The following is a 23,643-nucleotide window of genomic DNA, read 5'->3' as shown; positions in this document are numbered from 1 at the left end:
TGGATTTTTTAGTAGGGCCCATTGTGATATGACAAGGTGTAATGGTTCTAAAGCAGAAGAGGGGGGATTTAGACTGGACACATGGAAGAAATTTTTTACACTGAGGGTGGTGAGGCACTGGCCCAGGTTGCCCTGAGAGGTGGTGGAGTCCCCATCCCTGGAAACATTCCCTGTCAGTCTGGACAGGGCTCTGAGCAACCTGATCCGGTTGAAGACGTCCCTGCTCCTGCAGGGGCATTGGACTGGATGGGTTTTAGGATTCCTTCCAACCCAAAGCATTGTACAATTCTAGGATTGCACGTTGAAAGTGCTGAAGATTTTTGGGTTTTTTGAGTCCTAGGTGATAATCTACTTGGCATAAACTGGCCAAACAGTGTTCACTACATTTCTATTTTATTTTTATTCAGTACTTAAAGGTTCATTAGGATGTGGATAAACCCAATTCTCTACAGTGCTCCATGCTGATTATCATTACCAAAATAATTGATACAATGGATGGCTGTAAACTTCTCTGGCAACTCTTCCTCCTGTAGCGTTTGAACCACTGTAGCATTAACTAAGAAGAGACTTATTTCTGTGTAAGGTGATTGATCTCAACAGGAATGAGTAAAGCGTAACCATCACTATAGAAAAGTATGTTGAATAATTAATATGAAAGACCTACCTAAACCTTCGGTATGGGGATCACACCTAATTGTTTCTGTAATGGCCAAACACCTCTTTTCCAGAGTTCTCCCTCCAGTGTAGGACATCTGTTCGGTAACAGATGAGTGACGGGGCAAATCTGATCTGTGGAAGGGTTTATAAATATTGGAACTTTTCACAAATGTTCAGATAGAATAAAAACTTAGTGGATTTTTTTTTCCATCTTGGTCTTCACTAACAACTGTTATTCTTCAGAATCCCATCATTTGTGGGGTCTTTTAGTGTGACAGCAATAGAGACTCCATTTATTCTACTCTGTGTTCCACAGCTTCACTGCCCTAAGTAGCACATGCTCCAGACACCGCTTTGTAACCATGTGCTGTGGTGCATGAAGAGCCACGGACTTCTCTCATTTTCATCATTGGTGTAAAGTCCCTGTCAGAGCGAGGTAGGGAAGAACTGTATTCAGACACACAAGGTTCATATTTTATGGATTTTCTTCAATGATGGTGAAGACATTGGGTTTTCTTTCTGTACGTTTCCCGGAAGGATGCAAAGAGGATGGTGTGGAACAGATCATCTGCCCTTCTGGCCGTGCCTTCGTCCACCCTGCCTGGGTAAAAGTGGCCAGGAACAAGGAAAGTCGTGGTGCCTCACACCTGCTTGCATATTTGCGGGGGTGGAAAAGAGCAGATGTCCAGAGCTGCCAGTTCTGGGAGCCCTGCAGGAATGTGGGGCCTGTGACAGCTGATTGAGCTGGAGAGGGTTTGAGGGGGGGGGAGCGTGCCTGCACACTGCCTGCAAGAGTAGGTGATGGGGAAGGGAGGTGGAAAGTTGGCCTGGACTCCAGAATGAAAAAGACTGTTTAAAACCGGAATGCTCTTGGCTTAGATGTAGAGATTAAGTCCTCTGCCATTGAGAGATACCCAGCCTTAGTTTCTCTGCTTGATTTTGAGCATGCTTGGGTTTGTTGATCAGGTTGCTGACCTCTCCAGACTTGGCCCAATACAGTGACTGCCAACAGATATTATGAGTCCAATTCCAGCAATCAGAGCTTCAACTCCAACAGTTCCTTGCACCATTGCTAGGGGACAGGAGGGACAGTAATGTCCAGAAAAAAAAGCCAAGAAGTAACCTCATTTACACCCAATATTCAATGAATCTCCTTATAAAGTCTTTTGAACCTTGGCATTTCCTGAACTGGTTGTGCTCGAGTTTGGTTTGACAACATTTGGTTTGGAGGCATCTGGGTAGGACTGCATTGAGTGGGTTTGAACAGGGCAAAGACTACAGAGGTCTTCAGCTCCTCCCAGCAACGTCAGTAACTCATGTGGCAGGTTAGGGGTTCCCCACGTTAAGGAATTTGAAATATTATTCCCTGCTTCATTGGGCTGATATTCCATCATGATGCCTTTTGGCCCACTCGGATCTTGTAAAATCAAGGTTCAAATAAACAAAGGCTACTACAAGTTCTGCAAACAGCACAGTGCTGTCCAGCTGTGGGCACAGATGTGGGAAAGGAACATGACAAAATAAATAATAATGTAGAACACAATGAGGATGTTACCTGCTTTAGGTGTTGGACTTATGAGAGGAAAATGGCCAATGAGACATATATTGTCTTCACAGACTCACTGTCTGAGAATCCAATATGCCATTAATCTCATATGATTCCTGCTGTTATCCTTACTGACAGATAAGCCCTGAAGACCTTAGGTGAATTACCCGGGGTCCCCTGTAAGCCTAAGACAGAGCTGTCTGGTGAGCCTGGGCTCCAGGTGGACCCACCTTTTAGGATACCTAGCCTCAGTCAGTGGAATTGCCACTTTGGGTCTCCAGCTACTTTCTGAAAGCAAGGAAGAGAGCAGAGAGACTTCTGAGGCCAGTAAAGGTGGGTCAGGTAAAACTGATGGGAGGGCAATGGTCTTAATTTCTTTGCTTGTCTTGCATGAGGAGGTCAGGAGCACCAGGGAGGCTGCTCCACTTTGTGTCCAAGGACTCATTTCAGCAGCAGGATTGCTTTATCTAGCCATTGCCCAGCCAGAAAACCACTGACCTGCAGGACGCTGATAACCTTGATGCTTTTTGAGTACCTTAATTTATTGGCATTATAATAGGAACAGTGGATTCCTGCTTACTCCTATGTAGAGGGATGTATTTTCCATGCAGTACAGCTCCATCCGCCTCCCAGGCAGGACAAAGGATCCTGGAGGAGCATTGTTGAGTTCTGCTACATATTTAGGCAGTATAGAAAAAGCAATGCCTTAGGATGTAGTGTTTCAACCGCATCCCATGAGTATTTTTACAATTCAGCAGATTAAGGAGGATCTCATCAAGGTCCAACTACATGTCAGGCTTTTGGCAAATAGCCTGCAGACAGGCAGGCACACACATGGTTTGCATCACTCTGTGCATCATTTCTGAACTCAAGGTGAGACATTTTCTGCCTCTGACTGCTGGAGGACAAAAAATGCTTCCTCCAAGTTCCAGGTAATTCCAGGGCTTCGTCTGACACTCCTGAGAAGAGTGGATCTCATCCCATTCTCCCCTGTCCATCTTTGAAGCTGGGAGAACAAGTGCCAGGGTTCCTTAGGAGCCCTTTGGGGTCACAGCACGGCTGAGCAGATCCCGAAGCCCAAACCCCAAGCTGGAGTCCCTCAGGACAGGCAATTACCAAATTAACACCCCATGGTGAGAACAGGTTGTGAGAGATAGTTGAGCTGGATTTATGGGCATGAGGTTTAAACGAGGATAGCGACGAATGTTGTGTGACTTAAACAAATAGGATCCCCTCCACTGGGTGGGTGATTTGGAGCCCTTGCAGATGCCCTTTGCTGCACCTCCACCCTGGAGCTGGGGGTACCGTCCCTGGTCCCCAGCTGTTGCCCTTGAGGTTTACACAGCTGCCACAGGGAATGAGGGAGTGAGGGGTGGGGGACATAGCCTGGCAAGTGCCTTGGTCCCGCACAGGGTCAGAGGTGGACACGTCTGGGCTGAAAGAGGAACAGGTGGGTAAAGCGTTGATGGTGGGAACACTAGCATTTTTATTGTTAAAGACCCTCCCCCTTGTACACACACATTCTGTGCTGGAAAACGCAAGACACAACTGTCTGAAATGCATCTGACTGGACTGAACAAGGACCCCTCCCTAAAAATAAGGGGATCATCTTGCTTTCGAAGGTTGACTGTTCATTCAATTTGCATTTTAACTCATGTAAAACTTCTAAATGAAACCTTTAACTCATGCACTTAAGTGAGCAGGCTGTGATCATGACTTCCTTCCTCATCCCACCTGTGTGCTTTTGTCCTCTGTTTCCATTTTTTTCTCCATTTTTGGGCCGATGAGTCTGTGTCACAGCAGAATTTTGGGTTAGAATTGTGGGAGTAACCAGTTATTTGGGTCTCTGGCAGTACTGAAAAGCTGAGGGAAATATCTTGCTGTGGTTTAACAGATGTATTTTTTTTAAGACTGGGTAGGAAATGTTTCTTGGTGGTTTCAGGCAGTTTATGAAGACCCTACAAACATAAGGAGAAAACCAGAATGAAACATGAAAGAAGTGGTTTTGAATGGGAAAATAAATTAAGAATCATAGCACTAATAACAGTAGGTATGCTGGGCAATGACCAGCCTGTTGGGGAGTAAAAACTGAACCCTGAAACATCACTGACGGCAGCTAGTTGCCCAGAACAGTGGTGGCTGCCCCATCCCTGGAGGGGTTCCAGGCCAGGTTGGATGGGGCTTGGAGCCCCTGAACCAGTGGGAGGTGTCCCTGCCTGTGGCATGGGGTGGGACTGGATGGGATGTGAGATCCCTTCCAACCCAAACCATTCTATGGTTTAGGCACCTACATTGCTTTCTCATAGTCTATAAAGTTTGTTGTTCATCTATGCGACTTCCATGAGTTTGTGGTTTTCACTCCTGAGGGAAGGACAGTAGCCCCAAGAAGTAACTCGCTGACTGGTACACGAACACGAATCCACCTTAGTAGGGGTCCATCTAGGGGTTCATTATGTTTGACACTCGATTAATAGATTTAGGGCTGAGGGAGACCATTCATGCTCTGCTCAAACCCACTGCGTGATGACAGGCTGCGGAGCTCCACGCGAGGTGAATGAACGAGAGCAAAGTCCACCCCAAAGGGAAAAGATCTCATTTTCTGTTAAGTGGCTGGCTTTACAAGTTTCCCTGCATAACTGGGGTCATTGTAAATTGTTCTTTTCCTTCCTTCCTTCCTTCCTTCCTTCCTTCCTTCCTTCCTTCCTTCCTTCCTTCCTTCCTTCCTTCCTTCCTTCCTTCCTTCCTCTCTTTCTTCAGTCATGGCTGTGGCACAACTTACATAGAAGCCAATTTGTACAAATAATAAAAGCCCCGTGTGTCACTTCTTCCAGCCCCGAGGAGCCAGTGTTGAGCCATCCCCTCCCCGGGAGGCGAAGCAAAGCCCGGGAGCAGCCTGCTGCAGGCTCTTCCCTTTCATGTGACTAATGCACACAAATCCCCGGTCCCGGGGGTCCTGGGGCTCGCTGACAGCAGGGACAGGCTGTGCGAAAGGGGCGAAGGGAGCGAAACTGTGCTCTCCTTTCATTCGCCAGGGTCAGCTGTCCCACCTGTCGCCCCTGCTTAGACATGGGTAGCAGAGATAGAAGGGATGTGGCAGGGGCAGCCTTTAAAATGAACACTCATCTAAGATAAGGAATTTAGTATTAAAACGAGAAACAAGTGGGCATTCTCCTTGCCACAAGGGTAGGGATGGGCAGAAGAAAAGAGACTGCTGGAGACAGTGGTGGGGTTGGTGTCTGGCTGAACTGCTCCTCTGAGAACTGGGGACCAGGCCAAGAACAAGTTTCCCGATGAAAGACTAATGATGGATGAAGCTCAGTAGGTGCAGGGTTGCAGTTTGATTTGGAAACCCAATCTGCTACCAGCTGTTTATTTAAACAAATGCCACGGCTTCAGGCTGCCGAAGTGCCTGCCTGGGCTTCCCTTGGAGATTTCCTCCATCAAAGTGACACCTCTTGATTTTAACCGGCAATGTTGCCTCTGGGGTCTGTGGTCCAACCTGTGCAGTTCTCTTGTGGGGACGTTATCACTTGGGTTGCAAAATCTGTAGCAGGCGTCTTTTCCCACAGCCACGTGAGATTGTGTTTCTTTGCCCCTGTTTAAATTAAAAGCTTTTAAAGCTTGACACTGTCTTGTGCTGTGTGGTCACAGAGCACTCAATACAACAGAGCTGTAGCCCTTCTTGGGTACTATTGTTCACGATAAAAGCCCTGTAGCACAGAGACTGAAGGAGTGACAGTCCCTCATACTGAAACAGAGCCTTCCTTGATGGGAGGTGTGGATGAGGTGGTGTCAATGAGCAGCCCAACAGAGGAAAATCTCTGGGAAGACCTTGATACTAGGATATTTTTTCACACTACAAATGCAGCCAGTGCTTTATTTGAAGTTGTATTTTCCCTTTGTGGTTGTACTTTTTATTTAGAAGGATTTCAATGCCATGATGAGACCGAAAGCCAGCCTTGGCCTTTGTTTTCCCTGGTCATCCTGTGCGTTTTGTGGGTCCCGCTGTAGCAAGGGAACATCCTCTGCACGCCGGTGAGAAGACCGAAGCTGCAGCAGGCAAATCCCTGGCAAGGCACCGGATCCTCCTTACCCACTTGCCTTGTGCATCCCCCGGATTCAGCATCCGCCACGGGCAGGCGGCTGGGCCACTCGTACCCCCTCTGCGGCCCGTGCCACCACAGGGGACACAAGCCGAAACACACCCAACCTTGAAACCAAAGCAGCCTGAAACCTGTCATTAAAGCAGCTGCACCGGCAATAAATTTAGTATTTAAAGAAGTTCATCTCCTGTTTAAAATGCAGTGAGAACAGCTATGGGAACAACTTCAACAGAGTTTTATCGTACTGAAAAGTGACCCTGTAAAGGCATGCAGAAAGGATCTGGGAATCGCCAGTGTTTTTGTTCTGAAAAGGAGTTAAAACTGTTTCATATTGGTTAGAAAAATGAACGAGGCACAACAAGCAGCTCAGTTACAGGCTGAAAATGTAAATACAAGTAGTGGTAATAGAAGGTTTTAAAATCTGAAAAAGTGATAATATGAATGTTAAAATTTTTGGAACAAAATGCTGTTTGTTTTAGTGCAAAGGAGCAGCAACAAAAGGAAAGCTGAAAGTATCTGATCTGCCCAATAAATGCAAAGGATACCTTTGCCTTTACATCTCCTTAGCTGACTTTCAATCCTCTTTTGTAAAGTTCTTATTATCTTCCCAAGAACAGCTCAGGTGATCTTCATGTTAATGTTCTCTGCCGTTATCACCCCACCCTTCTGTGAATCGTGGTGGGCGCTGGAGCAGCTCGGATCGGGGGTTGTAGCCTGGTGCCTAAAATCCTGGAGGAAAAGTAAGGGTATCAAAGTGTCATTCCTGACCTACCAGGGGCTTCTTCCTTGTCCTGACTTAGGAAATGTTCATGAATGAGGTATATGTGCTTTCCCATACTCAGATTTCTGCACAAACATCTTTAATGAGGGATTGAATGAGGCAAAGCCACGCACTGCTTTGAAATCCTTCTGCACAGCTCTGGCCGACTGTTCTTGTCCTGTCTATGAGCATCCAGACTTAAGTGATTTGTGACTTAGGAACACTGACACTCAGAAGTAAAGATGGGCCTTTTCTATGCATTATTTTACACTACAAGATGCACCTAAAGTCTCAAGCCAGCTTGTCTCAGCCCCGCTCCTGCTGCTAGAACCATGATGAAAAGGGCAAGGTTCTCAATTCAATGAGCAGCTCAGCGTGTTCCAGCAAACCCAGGACCGAACACAGCAGCTTGTCAAGGGCAGGCATTTAAGGCTGTGATGTTGACCCATCTGAAGGATGCTGAAGGCAGTAGAAAGTGGGGAGGCACTAAGTGCAGTCCAGCTTGCGTGGTGTGACTTGATAGCAGTGGGAGTTATTTACCTGGTCTGTGGAGACCACTGGATCCTGATTAGAAATAAAGAAACCAAATCCCCCTGGACTCCAGTGGACAACTTTCAGCATGGCTGATAGATGCCAGGTCCCTGCTTAGCATTACCGCACTGTTTCAACTCAACTTCCCATCGGTAGCTTTGCCCAGCCGGACGCTGCTGGTCAGAAAGAGGAAGGCTGGGATTCAGAGAGGGAAATTCAGCGACAGCAGGGTGTCCAAATTCCCTAGGTCCCCTTGGAAATCCCAGCTCAGCACCCTGCCTGCTGGTGTCTAACAAGCCTCTCAAGAAAAAAAGGCATCAAACTCCAGGATTTATTATTAATCAGTTTGGCTTCTTAGCACCTTCTCTTGTGACCTGGTTGCTAGGAAGTTTGTATCAATACACAAAATGTGAAGTATTAATAGAAAGAAAGAGCAGCTGACACGAGCTCTGCACAGAGTGCATGGCCAGCGCAGAGGCTGCCCTCGCAGGACAAGCTGGTCTTCCAGGATATGTTTCTGCTAGCAAGCCAGCCTTGCAGGGCTCCTTTCCTGCTTCTGCGGCCACATCCCTGCTATCAAACTCAAACTCAGCCCCATAGCCCCAATGTCTGTGCCCACACTGCTCACCAGGAGCTGGCAGTGCCTTGCTAACTCCCAAACCATCCTTGGAAATAGTTTCTCCTAACGTGAGCTGGTCTGGGTCAAAACCAGCAATTTGTGATCTATGGAGATGCAATGTCCAACCCCCGATGCTTTTATTTCACTCACAGATATATTCACAATGTTTGAAGAACAGGTTGGTCTGTGGGCAGTGCCGAAATCTTTTTCAGAGACTTTCCAAGCCCAGAAGCTTTGCTGCAGGTCCTCAGTGTGTGCAGAAGTTCTGATTTGATATCGCCAGGAAGATGATGGTGTGAGCAGATAAGCCATCTCCTCTTGGGCACACATGGTTTGTATGTTCCTTGGGGAGGTGACAAGTGCGATGTTTAAATAAGGCTAGAAGAGAACACTGACCACAGGCAATGCCAAGGCAGAAAGCACAGACCTTTGTCCAAGCCCTGTGTCTGGACTGAGCCCCTAAGTTCAAGCAGTTTCCTCTTGTTTTTCACCACTTGTGTCCAGGACGCTCACAGCATGGCACAACTTGTAGTGGCGGGGTAGCTGCTCATCAACAGCCATGTCCAGGAGAAACACGGTGCTGCTGGTCCAGGCAGGAGCCCTGTTAGATTCGCAGAGTTTTATCCTCTGGTTACAGGTGTGCCTGGGGGGACGGTGAGGGCAGGCAGCACTCCCACATCATTCCTCACGATAATGTGTGACCTCGGTGAGGAGCAGGCAGGGATGGCTGGTGCCCTCGGCATGGGGCGGTGAGCGCCCCAGCAGGGCTGGGGGGGAGGAGGGGAGCTCCCAAGTGGCTGCAAACAAAAATCACTAAACCTTGCCTTATCCCACATTATCCTCCCCTCAGCTGTTCAGCTGGGAGATGCCATGTGGTGTCCAACAACTGCCGCTTTCCTCTCGTGAGGTGGCTGCTCTCCAGTGGCTCGGGGGAGTGTGAGCGGAGCTCTTGCTTGGCTCCTGCAAAGCTCTTCCATCCCAGAAATGCTGCAAGTTCTGCAGAAATTTAGTGTCTCCCATGCTGCTACCCTTTGAGAGCACCTGCCCTGCAAAGAGCCCACGGGTAGCACGCTGCCATCCGCATTTTACACGCAGGTGACTTGAAGAGCAAGCCGTTTGGCTCAAATCATGTGTTAGTGAGTGAAAGAGCTGGGAACAGGTCCCACATCTCCTTCGCAGCCTTTCCCTCAAGAGCACAGAAACCAGTCCTGGATCTGTGTCGGACACAGCAGTGATACTTTGGCCAGTTTTCAGTTAGACTAGACAGGTCTTCAGTGGCTCCGTACTTCCACCTAGTGACCAAGAGCTACTGCTCACACCTCTACTTTGTGTCCTTTCTGACTGCATGTTTCTCAGACTCTGGACGCTGAGCCCGTCTGTGAGGTTATTTCTACCGATATGCCTAAAACCTCCGACCCCTAAATGAATAACTGCAAACAAACTAACCCAGAAGGCCTGAGACAATGTTTTTTTTTAGGAGAAATTTCCTTCAACAGGAAAAAAATTGCTTGCACACATATACAAACATGCACTTATTCATCAGACTGTGCTGCTTTCCTCTTTGGTGGGTAATCATGCCTATACATGCGCATTGGCTTGTAACGGGAGGGTATTTACACTTCATAATCCATTCCTCTCCTCATTTGAATTACAGGCTGGTGTTTCTGGCTGTTGAGGACAATGTTCTTCACTATCTTCCCTTTTTCTTTTCACGTTTCATCTCCTTCACGGGGCTGATTCCCTGTGCGATGCCTTGCACAATGTGACTTTCTGTGCAAAGAATAAACTCCTCATCTCAGTCAAATCCTTTGTAGAGATGAACCTTGGATGCTTTGTTGAGTTTTTCCTATATAAAACATTTCCTTAGGACCGGATCACAAAATGCTGTGCAGAATGACAGAGATGATAACTCATGTTTTTTGCTCACTCTGATCATACTCACATGACTGAGTACGCTGGAGGCAGAAACGCCAGGGAGCTGAGGGCAGCAACAAGTCTTAATGACCCTGATCAGAATCACCTGGGACCCCCATCCACACCCTGCCCAGGAATCAGGAACCCTATTTAAATTCACCTGTGGCCCTGAGCTTGCTCTTTGGCTCCATCTTTAGTCCTGCCTTCTAGGTGGACCATGAGCCTCCAGCTCTGTCTTCTCCAGCTCCTGAGGGGGCTTCCCTGGAGGGACCCCAGACCTGGTCCATCCCCTCATTTCAGGTCAGTGGACCCTGTCACCAGCACCTGGCTCTGTCTGCTGTGTCCAAGCCATTGTCTTTGAACTGCATCTTCTTTGGTAATGCTTTTTGTTTGGGAATTCACGCAAGTTTACTCTTTCTTCTGACCATGTTTCCAGTGTAATTACAGCCAATAAGTAAACTGAGTGTAGACTGCTGAGAAGGGTAGTGTTAATTTTCGTTGGGCTCTTGTAATATTGTCTCTATGAAGCTGAGACGTTGGGGCTTGGTCTAAGAATAAACCAACTGGTTCTGCTGCTGGGCAGAGCTCCAGAATGTCCCTGAAGGTCGATTGCCCATGACTTGGTGCTGCTGTGCCTCTGAATTGAGGCTGAGGAAGAACAATCAAGCCTGTTGTGCCTCCCTTTGGGGATGAGGTAAGAGCATGCCCACAGACTGCTGTGGCTCGACTGGTGCATGGTAACTTATTAAACTGTGGTTTTGCAGTGGTGAGCTTCTGAATTTCAGTGGAAACTTCCATGAAGGCATCCATACCAGTGCAGGAGCTCAGCAGCCCATCTCACTTCTAGCAGCTACATCAAAAAAACATCTGGGTCCAAATAGATGGGTGCAAAGGTGGGGGTGATGTTCTCACAGCTATTCAGCACCCGATGTGGGCTCAGCTGGGTCTTTCCTGCAGCCAGTGAGGGCATGTAGTTCTCCATCGGTTAAACCATAATACTGCGCAAGGCCACTGCACTCTCTTCCACCACTGACTGTGCAAGGACCTGCAGGGATATAAGAACATAACATGTGGTGGGTGTCTGAACGCTTTTTGGTATCTGAACAGGTACTGTTGGGAATGCCATAGGAAAAATGAATTAATCGTTAAGGAAAACTTGATGTCCATTTGCTGTGAAACCCATTCCCAGATTGGATATCAGCATGTTAAGCACTCCATCAGTTTTTCTGTCATGTTGTGAGGGGAGGAAGAGAATAAAATGGATTCATTGTCCTCCTGGAGGAGCATCTAATCCAATACCAGTGGAAGAACAATTGCAGGTCACACCCTTATGGTCATTAAAGACTTGGAACAAAACAGTTAACCGCAGCAAGTAGCTCAGGTTAATAATTAAGCATGCCTGACAGACAGCTCTGAGCTGTCTGTGACAGTGTTGAGGCTTTTGAGAAACTAGTCTGGTGGGTTTCAGCACACTGTGACTCGGTGACCCCCACAGGGACTGAATCGAGTGCCTCTCTGGACCCCAGACTGAAAGCTGCGGTGGAGCTGGCATCGGGGAGATGGAACAGGTGTGTTGGTTGGGAGTCAGGAGTGGAAGAGGAGCAAATTAAATAAGGCAAGTAACACCACAAAAGTGTTAGCAAGAATAGTAAAAATGATCCAAGGTGGTCTTTGATGCACTTGCTTTGAAATGCAAGGTTCATGGCATCAGGGCTCCAGGTGCAGGTCCCTACAAACTGCAATTATGTTAAAAAGTGCAAGAAACAGGGGGAGTTATTGCAGCAGGTCTTGTGGTGCGCTAAGGAATAGACACTTGGAAGTCTGCTTTATGGGGGCAGCATATTTCCTACTGTTATGGGATAACTAGAGCTCCTGCTTAATTTTCATCTCCTTCATACTGTGTGAGAGATGGATCAGTGTTTCCTCCAGGATTCCACACTGCAGTCAGTCTCACCTGCTCTAACGGAGACCCTTGCTCCCGCAGGTCTGCAAGGGGAAGAAAGAATACAGAGGGGGTTTGTTTTAAAGTTACTGGGAAGGTGCTGAGGCCCCACGATCCTGGAGCCAGACTCCTGTGAAATCCCCATTCACAGTTAAAGATGGATGCTTGGAGATGGTCCTTTCTGAGTGCTGAGCTGATATTCTTTGCAGGTGGGTGAGAGAGGTGTTGTCTCCAACCGCGCTGTCATATGGCACCAGCAAACTCCAGTGCCGCTGGGTGGGACACGGATGGGCTGTGAGTGAGGCATGGAGAAGCACTTCTAAAATGCCTTGAATTCAATGGATATTGACTGGAGCATACTGGATGTTGTTCACCCTTTTCATGGCATTATTTCCATAGCCAGTGAAGGTTTCTGGATTCATTGTTAGTTTCCCCTCTTCCGCCTGGGTTCATTTCACGCCTGCTGGTTTTCATTCGCTTGATGACAGTCACGCACTGTGTGCGGGGTCATATTAAAGGTTCACGATGCAAGAATCTTCAGTGTTTGGCTCCACAGATCAGTGCTGGTGTTTGGTGAGATAGCATTCTCGTGTGGCTAAGAAGCTGGAAATTTCCTGGAATGCCAAACTGAAATCATCATGTTGCTGTAAAAAGCCTGCTGGAAATTTCTGATGTTTGACTGCAAAAGAGAAAAAAGAGCCAGCCACTGTTTCATGTCTATTTGCTTCAGAGAACGAGAGCCCCCAAAATAAATCCTAAATTATCTTAAGAATTTGATGCTTTTATGAAAGACTTTGTACAGGTGGCTTAATTTCATGGGGTAAAAGCTCCTTTCCAGACCTGTTTCTTTCCTATGGGCCTTATAAAGAAAGAGCTGAACAGGGTGTGTTTTGTGGGCAGCCCCAAATTTGGGAGAGTGTGCAGAAGTTTGCAAACACTCTTCTTTGAGAGCTGGAAACTAAATATAATGCTTATTGTCTTCTTGAGGAGGACAGACTGTACCGTGGTTCACCAAGTCCTGAAGGTATCGGCCTCTCTGAAGGGAATCCGGACTGTTACGTGGGGATGGCAGCTGGGGCACGAGGATGAGCAGTAGGACTAAGAAGGGGAACTGAGATGAAGGGTGGGATCCCGGGAGGACAGCTGCCAGGTCTTGCCCTGGGTGAGATTTTAACTGTTTCCGTTGCGCTGCAGCCTGGTGTAGCTGCGCTGCTTTTGCAGTGGCAGCTGCAGGATTGCTCGTTAAGCCTCGAGAAGGCAGTGTCGCGGGAGGAACCTGGATTACTCTTACCCTGGATGGTGAGTTTTAAACTCTTATGAAGTAACATAGAATCAGCTCCATCTAGAGAGTTGTGTTCGGGGTGACAAACATCAAGCAACAGATGCATGGGCCATGGCAGCTATAACATGAAATCAGCTTGAGACTATTACTTCATAAGCTGCTGCTAATGACTGCTAGTTTTTGAGTTCTTTCTAAGCAAGAGAAGTCAGACTATTATCTAATTTTTGTAGACCCAGGGCTAGAAATTTCTTTCCTGCTACTCTTTTTTTTTTTTTGAAAGAAAGCTGAAAATCTCCTCTATTCATAGGTTTGCTGATGCTGGAGCTTTAAAAACAGTAGTGATAAATATGAGATAGAAGTCAAAATCACAAATTTAAATGCCATACCCGCTTGTGCCAAAACCCAAATGTACAAAGCTAGGCTTGATTTTTTTTTTTGTAGTGCTGAACATTTATTTGCTGGGAGGAGAGTTGTTTTCTGTGCCAGCTGTATGTTGAGCATAACTCTTTGGGTTCTGACACTGTAGTTTATAACTGTGATGAATGGTATCTGTCTCATTTGAGTATTGTTTCCATCGAGATGATGAAATGGAGGGAAGAAAGGAATCTCCAGTCTTCAAGGGAGATGTTCCTCCAACATCACTGTGAAACAGGCAGAGATGGTCATAGCAGGGAACTCACTGCTAAAGTAGAATGGAAGTTTTTAGAGGGTGAACAGTCAGGCTTTAGGATAGGGTGGCAAACCTTCCTGATGTGGAGGAAATCTGCAGTTTGCAAATCAAGAAATGTAATTTAAAGTGAGTCTGTGGGCTGGGACCCCCCCTGTGGAGATTATGAGCAACAGGAGAGTTGTATGCTACAGAAGTTAAGCATGCTAGTATATGTTCAGAAATAGGAATGGAATGGCTTGTGTTGGAAGAGACCTCAAAGCCCATCCAGTCCCACTCCCTGCATGGGCAGGAATACCTCCCACTGGATCAGGGGCTCCAAGCCCCATCCAACCTGGCCTGGAACCCCTCCAGGGATGGGGCAGCCGCAGCTCCCCTGGACAGCCTGGGCCAGGGCCTCTCAACCCTCAGAGGAAAACATTTCTTCCCAAGATCTCATCTCAATCTCCCCTCTTCCATCTTAACTGTTTCCCCTCATCTTATTCTTGCACTTCCTGATCAAAAGCCCCTCCCCAGCTTTCCTTGAGTCCTTTTCCATACTGGAAGCAGCTCTAAGGCCTCCCTGGAGCTTTCTCTTCTCCAGGCTGAACAACCCCAACTTTCTGTCCTTGCACGGCAGGTGCTCCAGCCCTCAGATCCTTTGGGCATCCAATGCTAAAGAAATGGGCTGAGATCCACCTTTCAGCAGAGGCCAACTTGAGGTCCTGTCAGCAAAGCTATGCAGGACCTTGGCAACTGCAAAGATCATGTAAGAAGTGCTAATTTTGCAGATGCTTTATGCATGGCATGCTCTTTTTTCCAGTGTAGGAGGCTGAGGTGACTCAAACTCTCAATAGCTGTCAATTTCTGCAGTAGAATACATGTGAAAGAGACCAAGTACTGCATTAGAGGCATTGGAATGGTGAGAGGTACTTAGTCTTAATATGAAATTACATAAATATGATTTTAAAAAGGTTGATTTAGAGGGTGGCAGTGTTGCCTCTAGAGAGAGGCTGGGTTACATGTTCAAAGATGTTTATATCTTGTGACCAGCTGTGAGCAATGCTGTCCTCATGAAGCTGCTCTTCTTGATTTTTGATTGCTTAGGCTCAGCATCCTACCAGCTGGAACATGTCTCTTCAGCCAGTGGGTCCCAGCTGGAGGTGTTCCTGCTGAATCCGGATCTGCCCAGGTTGCCATGTGATGTCTCCCCTCTGCATTTTGACTTATCTGCTATAAGATGCAGAACAAGGTATGATCCATCACTCTGGTGTGGGTAAGGTTTTGCACTTGTCTGGTAGGATCCCCATTTTCTTTCACTGTTGTTATGCCCTGATCGATGAGCTACACACTTGCATCTAGGCTTTTTTTGACCTGCGCAGCCAAGAGAAGGTGGTCCGTTTATCTGTACGGTGACCTGGAGGCTGACAAGGTCACTCTCAGAGCAAAAATCAAAAGCAAAATTTATTCTGGTTTTGACCAAAATAAGAGCTCTGGTGGCTCCCGGCAGGTTCTGTTATCGGGCCGGGTCTCGCCTGCGTGTGCAGGAGCTCCTTTGGGAGGGTCTGCATCCCTCCTCCCACGGCGCAGCCCGGACACCGCGGGAGTGGAGGGGAGAAACCCAGGTCCTTGGAGGTCTGCAGGCGTGGAATTCTTAGATGCAAAACTCCCAGGAAAACGTTGGTGGGGGTCAGAGGGAGGATTTTTTCATCTTGTGATGCCTTTGGCCTGTACAAGGTGGTAGAGGGAGTTCGAGTGGGAAATGACTACGGTTTCGAGCCCCTGGTGGGCAATCCAAGCTCCCGGTTTTACATCCTGTTGTGACTTTAAAGAAGATTGTTCGACTTGGGAGAGCAGAGAGATTGTAAGAGGCTGTAAGAGTGACCTGAGTGGGGCTCTTCCAGCTCTTGCTGCTGTGATTCAGTCGGGAGTTCATTCCGCTGGATGTGGTGTTGAGAACCTGTGCACTAAGAGTGTGGGATTAGCCCGGAGCCCAGGATCAGGATGTCCTGTCAATCCAGGCACCCCGGGCTTCTTTTACTACTAGTGATTAACGATTATTCATTAGTATTAGTAAGCTTGTCTGCATTTTGCATTGAGGAATAATTTGGATAAAGTTCTGATGTGGTACTATCACCCTCTGCACTTGACTGTAATTTCTTGCTGTGCCTCTGTTTCTTTGAAATTGTGTTTTTAGAGTTTGGGTTCATATGTTTAAAGTTTGGGTTCACAGTGTAAATTTTATTTGCTTTATCAAAGACTCGACTTTGATAGAGCTCATTCTTAGCTTTATCAAAGCCTAAGAATGGAGACCTTGTGAAGACCTGGTATTTCCTAAAAAATAAACTAAATCTGTATAAACGCATTTTCTTCTACCTAGGCCGTCACCCCAGGAGGGTTTGTACTACGTGGAGGTGATCTTTAAAGGACGTGTAATTAGCAACCTGACTGAGATGGAGAAAGAAAACTGTACTTTCAAGGTAACTGTTACGCAAAGATAGAAATTACGAGGAAGAATTCAAGGTATCGAAGGGAGGCAGACTTCAGACATTTCACCATGTTCTCTGATACTATTCTCTCGCGCTTTGCTTGATTGCAAGTAAGGATAAGAAGTTAGGATGCCTCTTCTGCCCCTTAAGCCTAGATGCTTCAAAGCACTCATCAGTCTGGCACTGGATAGACTAGGTGACAGATCTTTTTGAGTCAAAAATCTGGGTCCAAGTCTGTCTGTGCCCTTAAGCCGTGCAGTCAGACGCTGTTGTGTCAGAAGGTCCTGTGCTGGCTGCCTCTGGTGTCACCCTCCAGGCCACAGCTAACCACCTGCGCTTACAGGTAACCGTCGGCATGAATACCTCCCGGTGGGACAGCTGATTACAGGGAAGGACATCCCTCCAGATCTAGGGCAGCTCTCCACAGCTCAGTGCAGCAAGATTTGGAAGGCTCAGACCTTAGCTGTGGTTTCATTTCTGTTGCTCAGTTATTTTGAGAACCTGATACTTCTTCAGACCTGTATTTTTCTTTTGCCCCTCAGCATTAAGGCACGTTGTCTCAGGAGGTTGTGGGGTATGGTGGTGTTACACCAGTTAATGATGGTGGTGTCAGGATCTGTTGCAGAGCAGAGTCCTTAGCAGTGGCTGTGTGCTTTGGGATGAGGTCTGGTGTGTTTGAAAGTCACGTCCCACCCCTGTGCTAACTTGGAGCATCAAGTGAGAAAGCCCGGTGTTTTCAGTAAATTGCACATTAAAGCTGAAGAATCATTGGGTGGCTCATCTAGCTTAGAGAGCTGATGAAAAATCACCAGGGGATGCTGTTAATGAGGCACATTCCAAGCTAAATAAAACACAATGTGTCTCTTTGTTTTGGGACTGGGACCTGGGAGCTATGCGTATTAAAAATTAATTTTGGCTCCACAGTAGATTGAAAAACCCTGCTGCAGGCAGCCACAAGTCTAAACAGCTCAGAAGACTTGTCAGCTAGTGGCCCTAGCTTACGTGCTGGTGTTGGCTTCTTTCTTTGCATTGGTTCCAGCCCAGGGCATGGTGTGATGTTGCCTTTGCTCCTCAGAAGTGGCCGGCACAGCAGGGAGTTTGTAGCTACTCATTCATTTTTCACATGACCATGAGGAAGAGGGAAGCAAAGGCTGGGCTTTGAAAGGGAACGGGGTTCAAGGAAAGCTCGGTAATTACCCACCTATGCAATGGTGTCTTTGATTTGATTCAGCAAATGGGGTTTTTAATGCTATTTATTGAGCCGACAGTAGCATTTGTAGGTGCAAGTGAGGACAGGAGAGGGATCAAAAATATGTTGGGGAAGATGTGTGGAGAAGACTCAAATGGATGGTTGGGAGAAGGGGGACACATGGGAAATGTACCTTTTCTATAAGGTTAATGAGGTCAAGCACCTAGTGAGTTAGATGGATCAGGACTTGGCCAGCTAGCAGCGCTGTAGGCCATGTGGATGGGAGTGTTTGGAGCTCCTAAGAAAGTAAACAGAAGAGTGGATTTTACAGATCTCAACGAGCCTGGTACCTTTATGCATCACCTTTAAGCACAAGACCCATAAATACCTTGATGGATCAGGCCCTTGGTTTTCACGTAATGATTTCCATTTCTGGGGTGCACAATGCTGCACTGAGGAAAGACGGCAACATTCTTATTTTTCGGAGCAGGTATGGATAAATGAAGTGGTTTTGCCAAGGTCTCCCTGTGAAATGCAAGGCTGTGCCTCTGCTAGCTAGCCAGGGTCAGGGTGGAGTCTCCAGTGCTGCCTGGCATCACAGAGCTGCTGCTCTGCGCAAGCTTTTCTGCTTTGGGTGATGGCAAGTCTGCTCCCATCAGACAGCGTAAGGCAGACCACCTTCATTTTGGTGTAGAGAGAGAGTTTTCCTGTGTGGATACAGGCCATCCTGTTCCCCGGGCCAAATAACAGTTTCCAAGCTATTTCATTTACTCGTAGAGCCTTCGTCCAAGAGCTTTCCAAGACATCCAGCTTTGTTTCACTGCCTGTCTTGATATGTAGCTATTGACACCAGACACCACGCTCAGCTACATCAGCTTGTTTCAAGGGGATATACAGCTAATGCAGCACTGGATAATGCCTAAAGTGCAGCAGGAAACTACTTATCCAAGAATTTTTTAAACAAAAGGGTTTTTAGTTTTTCTAGTCCTTGAAATTTGATGCTTGATTGGGACATAAAGTATTTTGTAGCTGCTGAAGCTGCCTATTTGTTTGTCCTGTTTGGTTTGCCGTCTTCCAGGGAGGGACAGGGATGTTTACAGAAAATACAGTTGGCAGTGTGTGGAGGACTGTGCCTGATCAGATCTTGTTGGGCTACTGTGAAAACGGCTGCCATTTAACTACAAATTTCTCTTTGCAGTTCTCTGCTGCGCAGACACCTGTGATTTACCAAATTGTGCCAGCATCTGGTGTCCCAGGTACAGCGCTGTTCTTACTGGAACCCACTTTATTATTTAATGTTCTACACTGTCTTTCTCCTTATGGGGGATCTGTCTTGGTGGGGATTCAAATGAGCACCTCTAGAACTTAATGTCTGAGCTCATGTCGAACAGGAGAATGGTTTTGCACGAGGTGGGAGAGTCTGCAGCACTGGCTACGAGGGAAGTGGGTGATACGCAGTGCCCAGATTATCTGGTACTTCTCTTGTGCAGCCCATCTCTGCCCAAGTAGAGGGGTTTTGCTCAGCAGATAGACAGGACTAATCAGGCTCAACTTGAGTCATCTGACCCTATTTATTTGATAATTTTAAGAATAAATAGTTACTAGGAAGTGATATTGTAATGCCATACAGATCTTTTGGTTAATGAGGCTTTAGATCAGACTTTAAAGTCACATGAAAAGACAGTCACTGGTTTTAGTCTGAACTGGGATATGGAAGATTTCTTTCCTCTATTTCTACTCTTTGTATTTGCAGGCTTCTTCAGAGAGGATTGAAATGCTGATTTTCAAAGACAGTACTAGTGGAAACTTCTTAGTTTCTCAAGAATGAAGAGGTGCTCGGGTGATTAGGTCGTATAGATGCTCTTAATTCTAAGTCAGTCCCTCATTTCCAGTAATTTTCAGGTGAGGCTCAGCTCCAGATTCTCATGCCTTGCATTAGTGCATCTGCATGGATGTTTCCATATGTTTGTTGCATGTTGGACCTCCCAGTGTAGTCAGTGAAGAACATGAGCAGCACTAAGTGCCTAGTGCCATTTGGGATGTGCTGGAGCATGAAGGAGCAGCATGGAGCAGGTAGACAGGACACAGGCCCAGGAAGACATTTCCTTCAGGAGCCATAGTGGGAGGATAGAGTGCCTCAAATGATTTAAGACACCTCTGTGTGGGCAACAGACTGCGCTGTTGCCAGTGGAGTCAAGGGAGCGTTGAGTAATTCAGCTGGCTGCATGCGTACTGAGGGCCTTCTTTAGACCTTGACCCTGTCTAATGAACAAATGACATCATTTTGGCTGCCTCATGAGGTTCTACAGTGGAATTTGCTCAGGATGTGGAGTTCAGCTGAGAGTTGAGGAAAATGTCTTAGTACGAATGCTAGAGATCTGCTCAAAAATCAGGAATGGTCTTTGTGTGGGAAACAGCATGTTTCAGGGAAAGCGAATTCAGTGCAAAATGAACTTGAACTGTGGTACAAGCTGAGAATAAAGACCAGTGCATCCAGTTGGCACCTCTCCGCATAATTTGCAAAGACCAAGAACAACTTTTGTCCAGATCACAAAATCTGCAAATACAAATTCTATGGTTTTAAAAGGCTCCCTTCAACTTCCATTCCCTCTTGAACAGGAAATTTAATAGAGATTTATGGCAAGACAATTGCTGGAAGATATGAGACCCTGGACTTCAACGTGGATTATATTGACGGGTAATTATATACAGCCTGCTATCTGACCCAATCCCTGTAAACTGGCATTTCTTCCCTCAGTGTCCTTGACAGCAATAAATTGTAACCAGTTGGCCCAGAATTGCCATTTACTTCCTTTGTGGTTTATTGCAGCCCATGAGCTGGGCTCCAGCAAACTTTGTTAATCTAATTGCAACTGGTCCATTAAGCTAGCTGGTTTGTTTGCTGGCAGCACAGTCAATCATGGCTCAGTGTGAATTGTACTGTAATTGCGTCTGGTTGCTGTAGATTTTATTTTGGCTAGCAAATTAAAATTTAACTAATTAAAATAATGTCAGAATCTAAAAGTTAAATAAATTTTCCCTTTCATTTGCATTTTTAGAAAGACTATTAGTTTGAAACAGATGCTCTGGTGAGTCAGAAGACAAAGCAAAAGCATTTTGAGACAAAAAGCTTTGTTATTCACTGCTTTAAACCCTCTCTAGTCACTTCTTTGTTCTCAACAAAGGTTTGATTTTTATTTTCTGCTACTTCTATGGCTATGTGCAACAGAGCAAAGGAGGTAGATTTAAAAAATTTATTTTGGGACAACAGCACAGTGAATCCAAAATTAGCATGAACGCTGACCTGCTTTCTGTCATGTATTTCCATGCATATGGAAGCATTCGCAGATGCTGTGGAGTTACGGTTACTGAATCCCTGGCCCAGGTTGCCCAGGGAGGCTGTGGCTGCCCCATCCCTGGAGGGGTTCCAGGCCAGGTTGGACGGTGCTTGGAGCAGCCTGGGCCAGTGGGAGATGTCCCTGCCCATGGCAGGGGTGGAACTGATGGGCTTTGAGGTCCTTTCCAACTCAAACCTTTCCCTGATTCTGTGATTCCTTGCACTTGGGCTGATGGCAGTGGAGAGCTCAGATGGGTGTACTAAAGATAAACTATTAATCTATAGTTACCATGCTGACATTTTAAGGATCATTTCAGGGTCCAGAGGAGGTACGTGGCCTCAGTAATGAGAAATTTTAACTGCAACAGCAGATATTTGACCACTAGGTACTTGTTAAGTGCTTCTTGGACTGAGTGAAAAATCTCTTGCTAAGTAATTTCTCTGCTAGCATGAATAAAACCAGCGCAGATTCCTGCCATACCAGCTGTGCCTATTTCTCAGTTCTATACTTTAGCTCATTGGATGCATATTACCATCCTTTGTTCGATATTAATTATTGTTTTACTTGCCTCTAGTGGAACTGTGAGACCTTTGATCAGTGGGAAGAAAGGCTGTTCTGTCTGACTGCAGGCTGGATGTGCCTGCAGGCTCCATCGCTAGATTACTCATTTATAGCTTAAACTCACTAGCACAGGCAAGGAAACGGCTCCAAAATCCAAGTGTACCAGACAGGTTCACATGTAACCTCACATGAATCTGTTGCCTGGTTTGGGTGTATTAGTAAATATGTACCAGGTGGGGACTTGGACTTGGCCAGAGCACTCTGTCACTCAGTCACACCGGTTTGGGATTTGGATGAATAAAATAGAACAGTTTTTATACTTTCAAGTGGATTCTGCACCCTTTTCCATGCTTTGTATTGGATGCAATAGTCCAGTGATGCTGAAACAACCCTTTTGTAGTAATTTTTTTTCCCTAGTCATCCTTAAAAGGAAAGACACCTCAATATCAGCAGCTGTAGTTATAAAAGGGAACTTTTTTTATTAAAGCCTTATAAAGCTACATCTGAAGCATGGCTCACAGCACAGTGTCTGCATTACAGGTTTTAATTACATGTTTTCCTTCCTTGCTTCTTAATTCTCAAAGAAATGTCACCAACCTTTGCTTATAATGCTAATTACTGTGTATTTATTGTTCCCACCTGACTCCTCTTCTCCAGTGGAAGTGTCCCTTGCTGTATTAGCTCTTTGAGGTTGGGGTACTTCAATTTGCTCTTAGGAGCTTGGGTTAGTTCTAGCAGAGAATGGTTGTAGCATTTTTCCTCAATGAAACAGACATGACTGTGCTATGGCTTGAAGCAGTACGGCTGTACGAGCACAGTGCTATACTTGTGCTGCTCCTGCAGGGTCAGGGTGGGTATAGTCGTCTTGGAGCTCAGATGACCCTCCCTTCCCTATGGTGGGGAGGTATCGGGTCATTCAGAGCTGGCGTGGGTGTCCCAAAGGTGGACCTGCCATAGTCTTTGCAGAGGTGCAGTTCTTGCAGTATTTGGGGAATGCAATTTGCAGGTGAAGAAATAAGAGATTAGGGCTTGTTGCGTTCTTTAGAAGGTTAATAAATGCGAGACACAAGCAAGAGGGAACTCCAGTCCCATTTGAGAACACAGGGTGCTGGTTTTAAGAGGATCAAGTTTTCATTTGTGGAACTGTCACATCATGTCTCATCTTTCCTGTTTATTTTTTGCCCAGGCCAGCTGTCCTCACGGCAGGAGATGGATGGACCAGCCTCTGCTCTTTTGCTGACAGGCGAGCTGGAAGCACGTCAGTTCTTGTCTTACCTTTGTATTGTCTTACCTTTGTATTGGGGCAAGGGCTTTGTGCACAAAAGATTTTCTTGGTTTTTGGAGAAGCTCTTCTGCTTCAGCTTAAGGTGGGAAAAGATAAGGAGTAGTTTTCTGTATGGTCTGTGATGGGGGTGGGTGAGGGCTGCTGGCTCTCTGTCACTCTAGCAGTCACCAGGCAGGGCCACAGGCTGTTCTCTGGCCCAGAGATGATACGCTATGCCCTGGCCACATCTGTTCAATTCTTTAGACTCTAAAACAGGGTAGCTGTTTCAGAGAGGGGTTCTGAAGGACACCAACAGGATCATCTTCAAGAAATAAGGATAGAGGGGCCGAGCTGAAGCACTTGTGAGTTGCTTGGACACATCTTCCTAAGCTGCCAAATTCTTGATCATCATTGAGGAGATGGGTTGTTCCTCTCCCATCTCACCTGTTTTTCTCCCTTGTTTCCAAAGGAAGCTAAGCGTGATTGGATGCATAGGACTACATCTTTTCTAGGTTAGATGATTCTCACTGTATTTTGTCCTTTTTTGCTCCCAATGCTCAGCAAAATCCATTGTTTCTCTGCAGGTACCCTGTTCAGGCAGAAGATGGACTGGGGATCCTGCAGTGCTCAGTGGAAGGGAACCACATAGGTTGGTGAAAAGAGGGGAAAAAATAATGACTTTCTATTATTCCTGTAACTCCAGATAGAAGAGGGAGGCTCTTAATTACGAGTTCCTCCTCTGTCTTCAAAGTTAAGAATGTGGCCCAGGGCTGAGTCCATAAAGCTTGCTTCAGATCAAGGC

At 46.5% G+C, this 23,643-nt stretch overlaps 1 protein-coding gene across 1 annotated transcript in view; it reads left to right on the top strand.

Annotated features, from left to right (window-relative positions):
- The first annotated feature begins 11,584 nt into the window (after positions 1–11,584).
- The window catches only part of PKHD1 (PKHD1 ciliary IPT domain containing fibrocystin/polyductin), a 254,042-nt gene continuing 241,983 nt past the window's right edge, over positions 11,585–23,643 (top strand). The window contains exons 1-9 of the mRNA XM_054063619.1: positions 11,585–11,698; positions 12,115–12,281; positions 13,267–13,371; positions 15,108–15,252; positions 16,381–16,480; positions 18,877–18,934; positions 20,298–20,376; positions 22,764–22,835; positions 23,426–23,490. Of these exons, the coding sequence (XP_053919594.1) occupies positions 12,230–12,281; positions 13,267–13,371; positions 15,108–15,252; positions 16,381–16,480; positions 18,877–18,934; positions 20,298–20,376; positions 22,764–22,835; positions 23,426–23,490 (676 nt within the window). The 5' untranslated portion in view covers positions 11,585–11,698; positions 12,115–12,229. The remainder of the gene's footprint in view (positions 11,699–12,114; positions 12,282–13,266; positions 13,372–15,107; positions 15,253–16,380; positions 16,481–18,876; positions 18,935–20,297; positions 20,377–22,763; positions 22,836–23,425; positions 23,491–23,643) is intronic.

The sequence above is a fragment of the Cuculus canorus genome, chromosome 3 (genome assembly GCF_017976375.1).
Source record: "Cuculus canorus isolate bCucCan1 chromosome 3, bCucCan1.pri, whole genome shotgun sequence".
Classification (NCBI taxonomy): domain Eukaryota; kingdom Metazoa; phylum Chordata; class Aves; order Cuculiformes; family Cuculidae; genus Cuculus; species Cuculus canorus.
The sequence above is the reverse complement of the archived record's forward strand: the minus strand, read 5'-3'. Positions and strand labels throughout refer to the sequence as shown.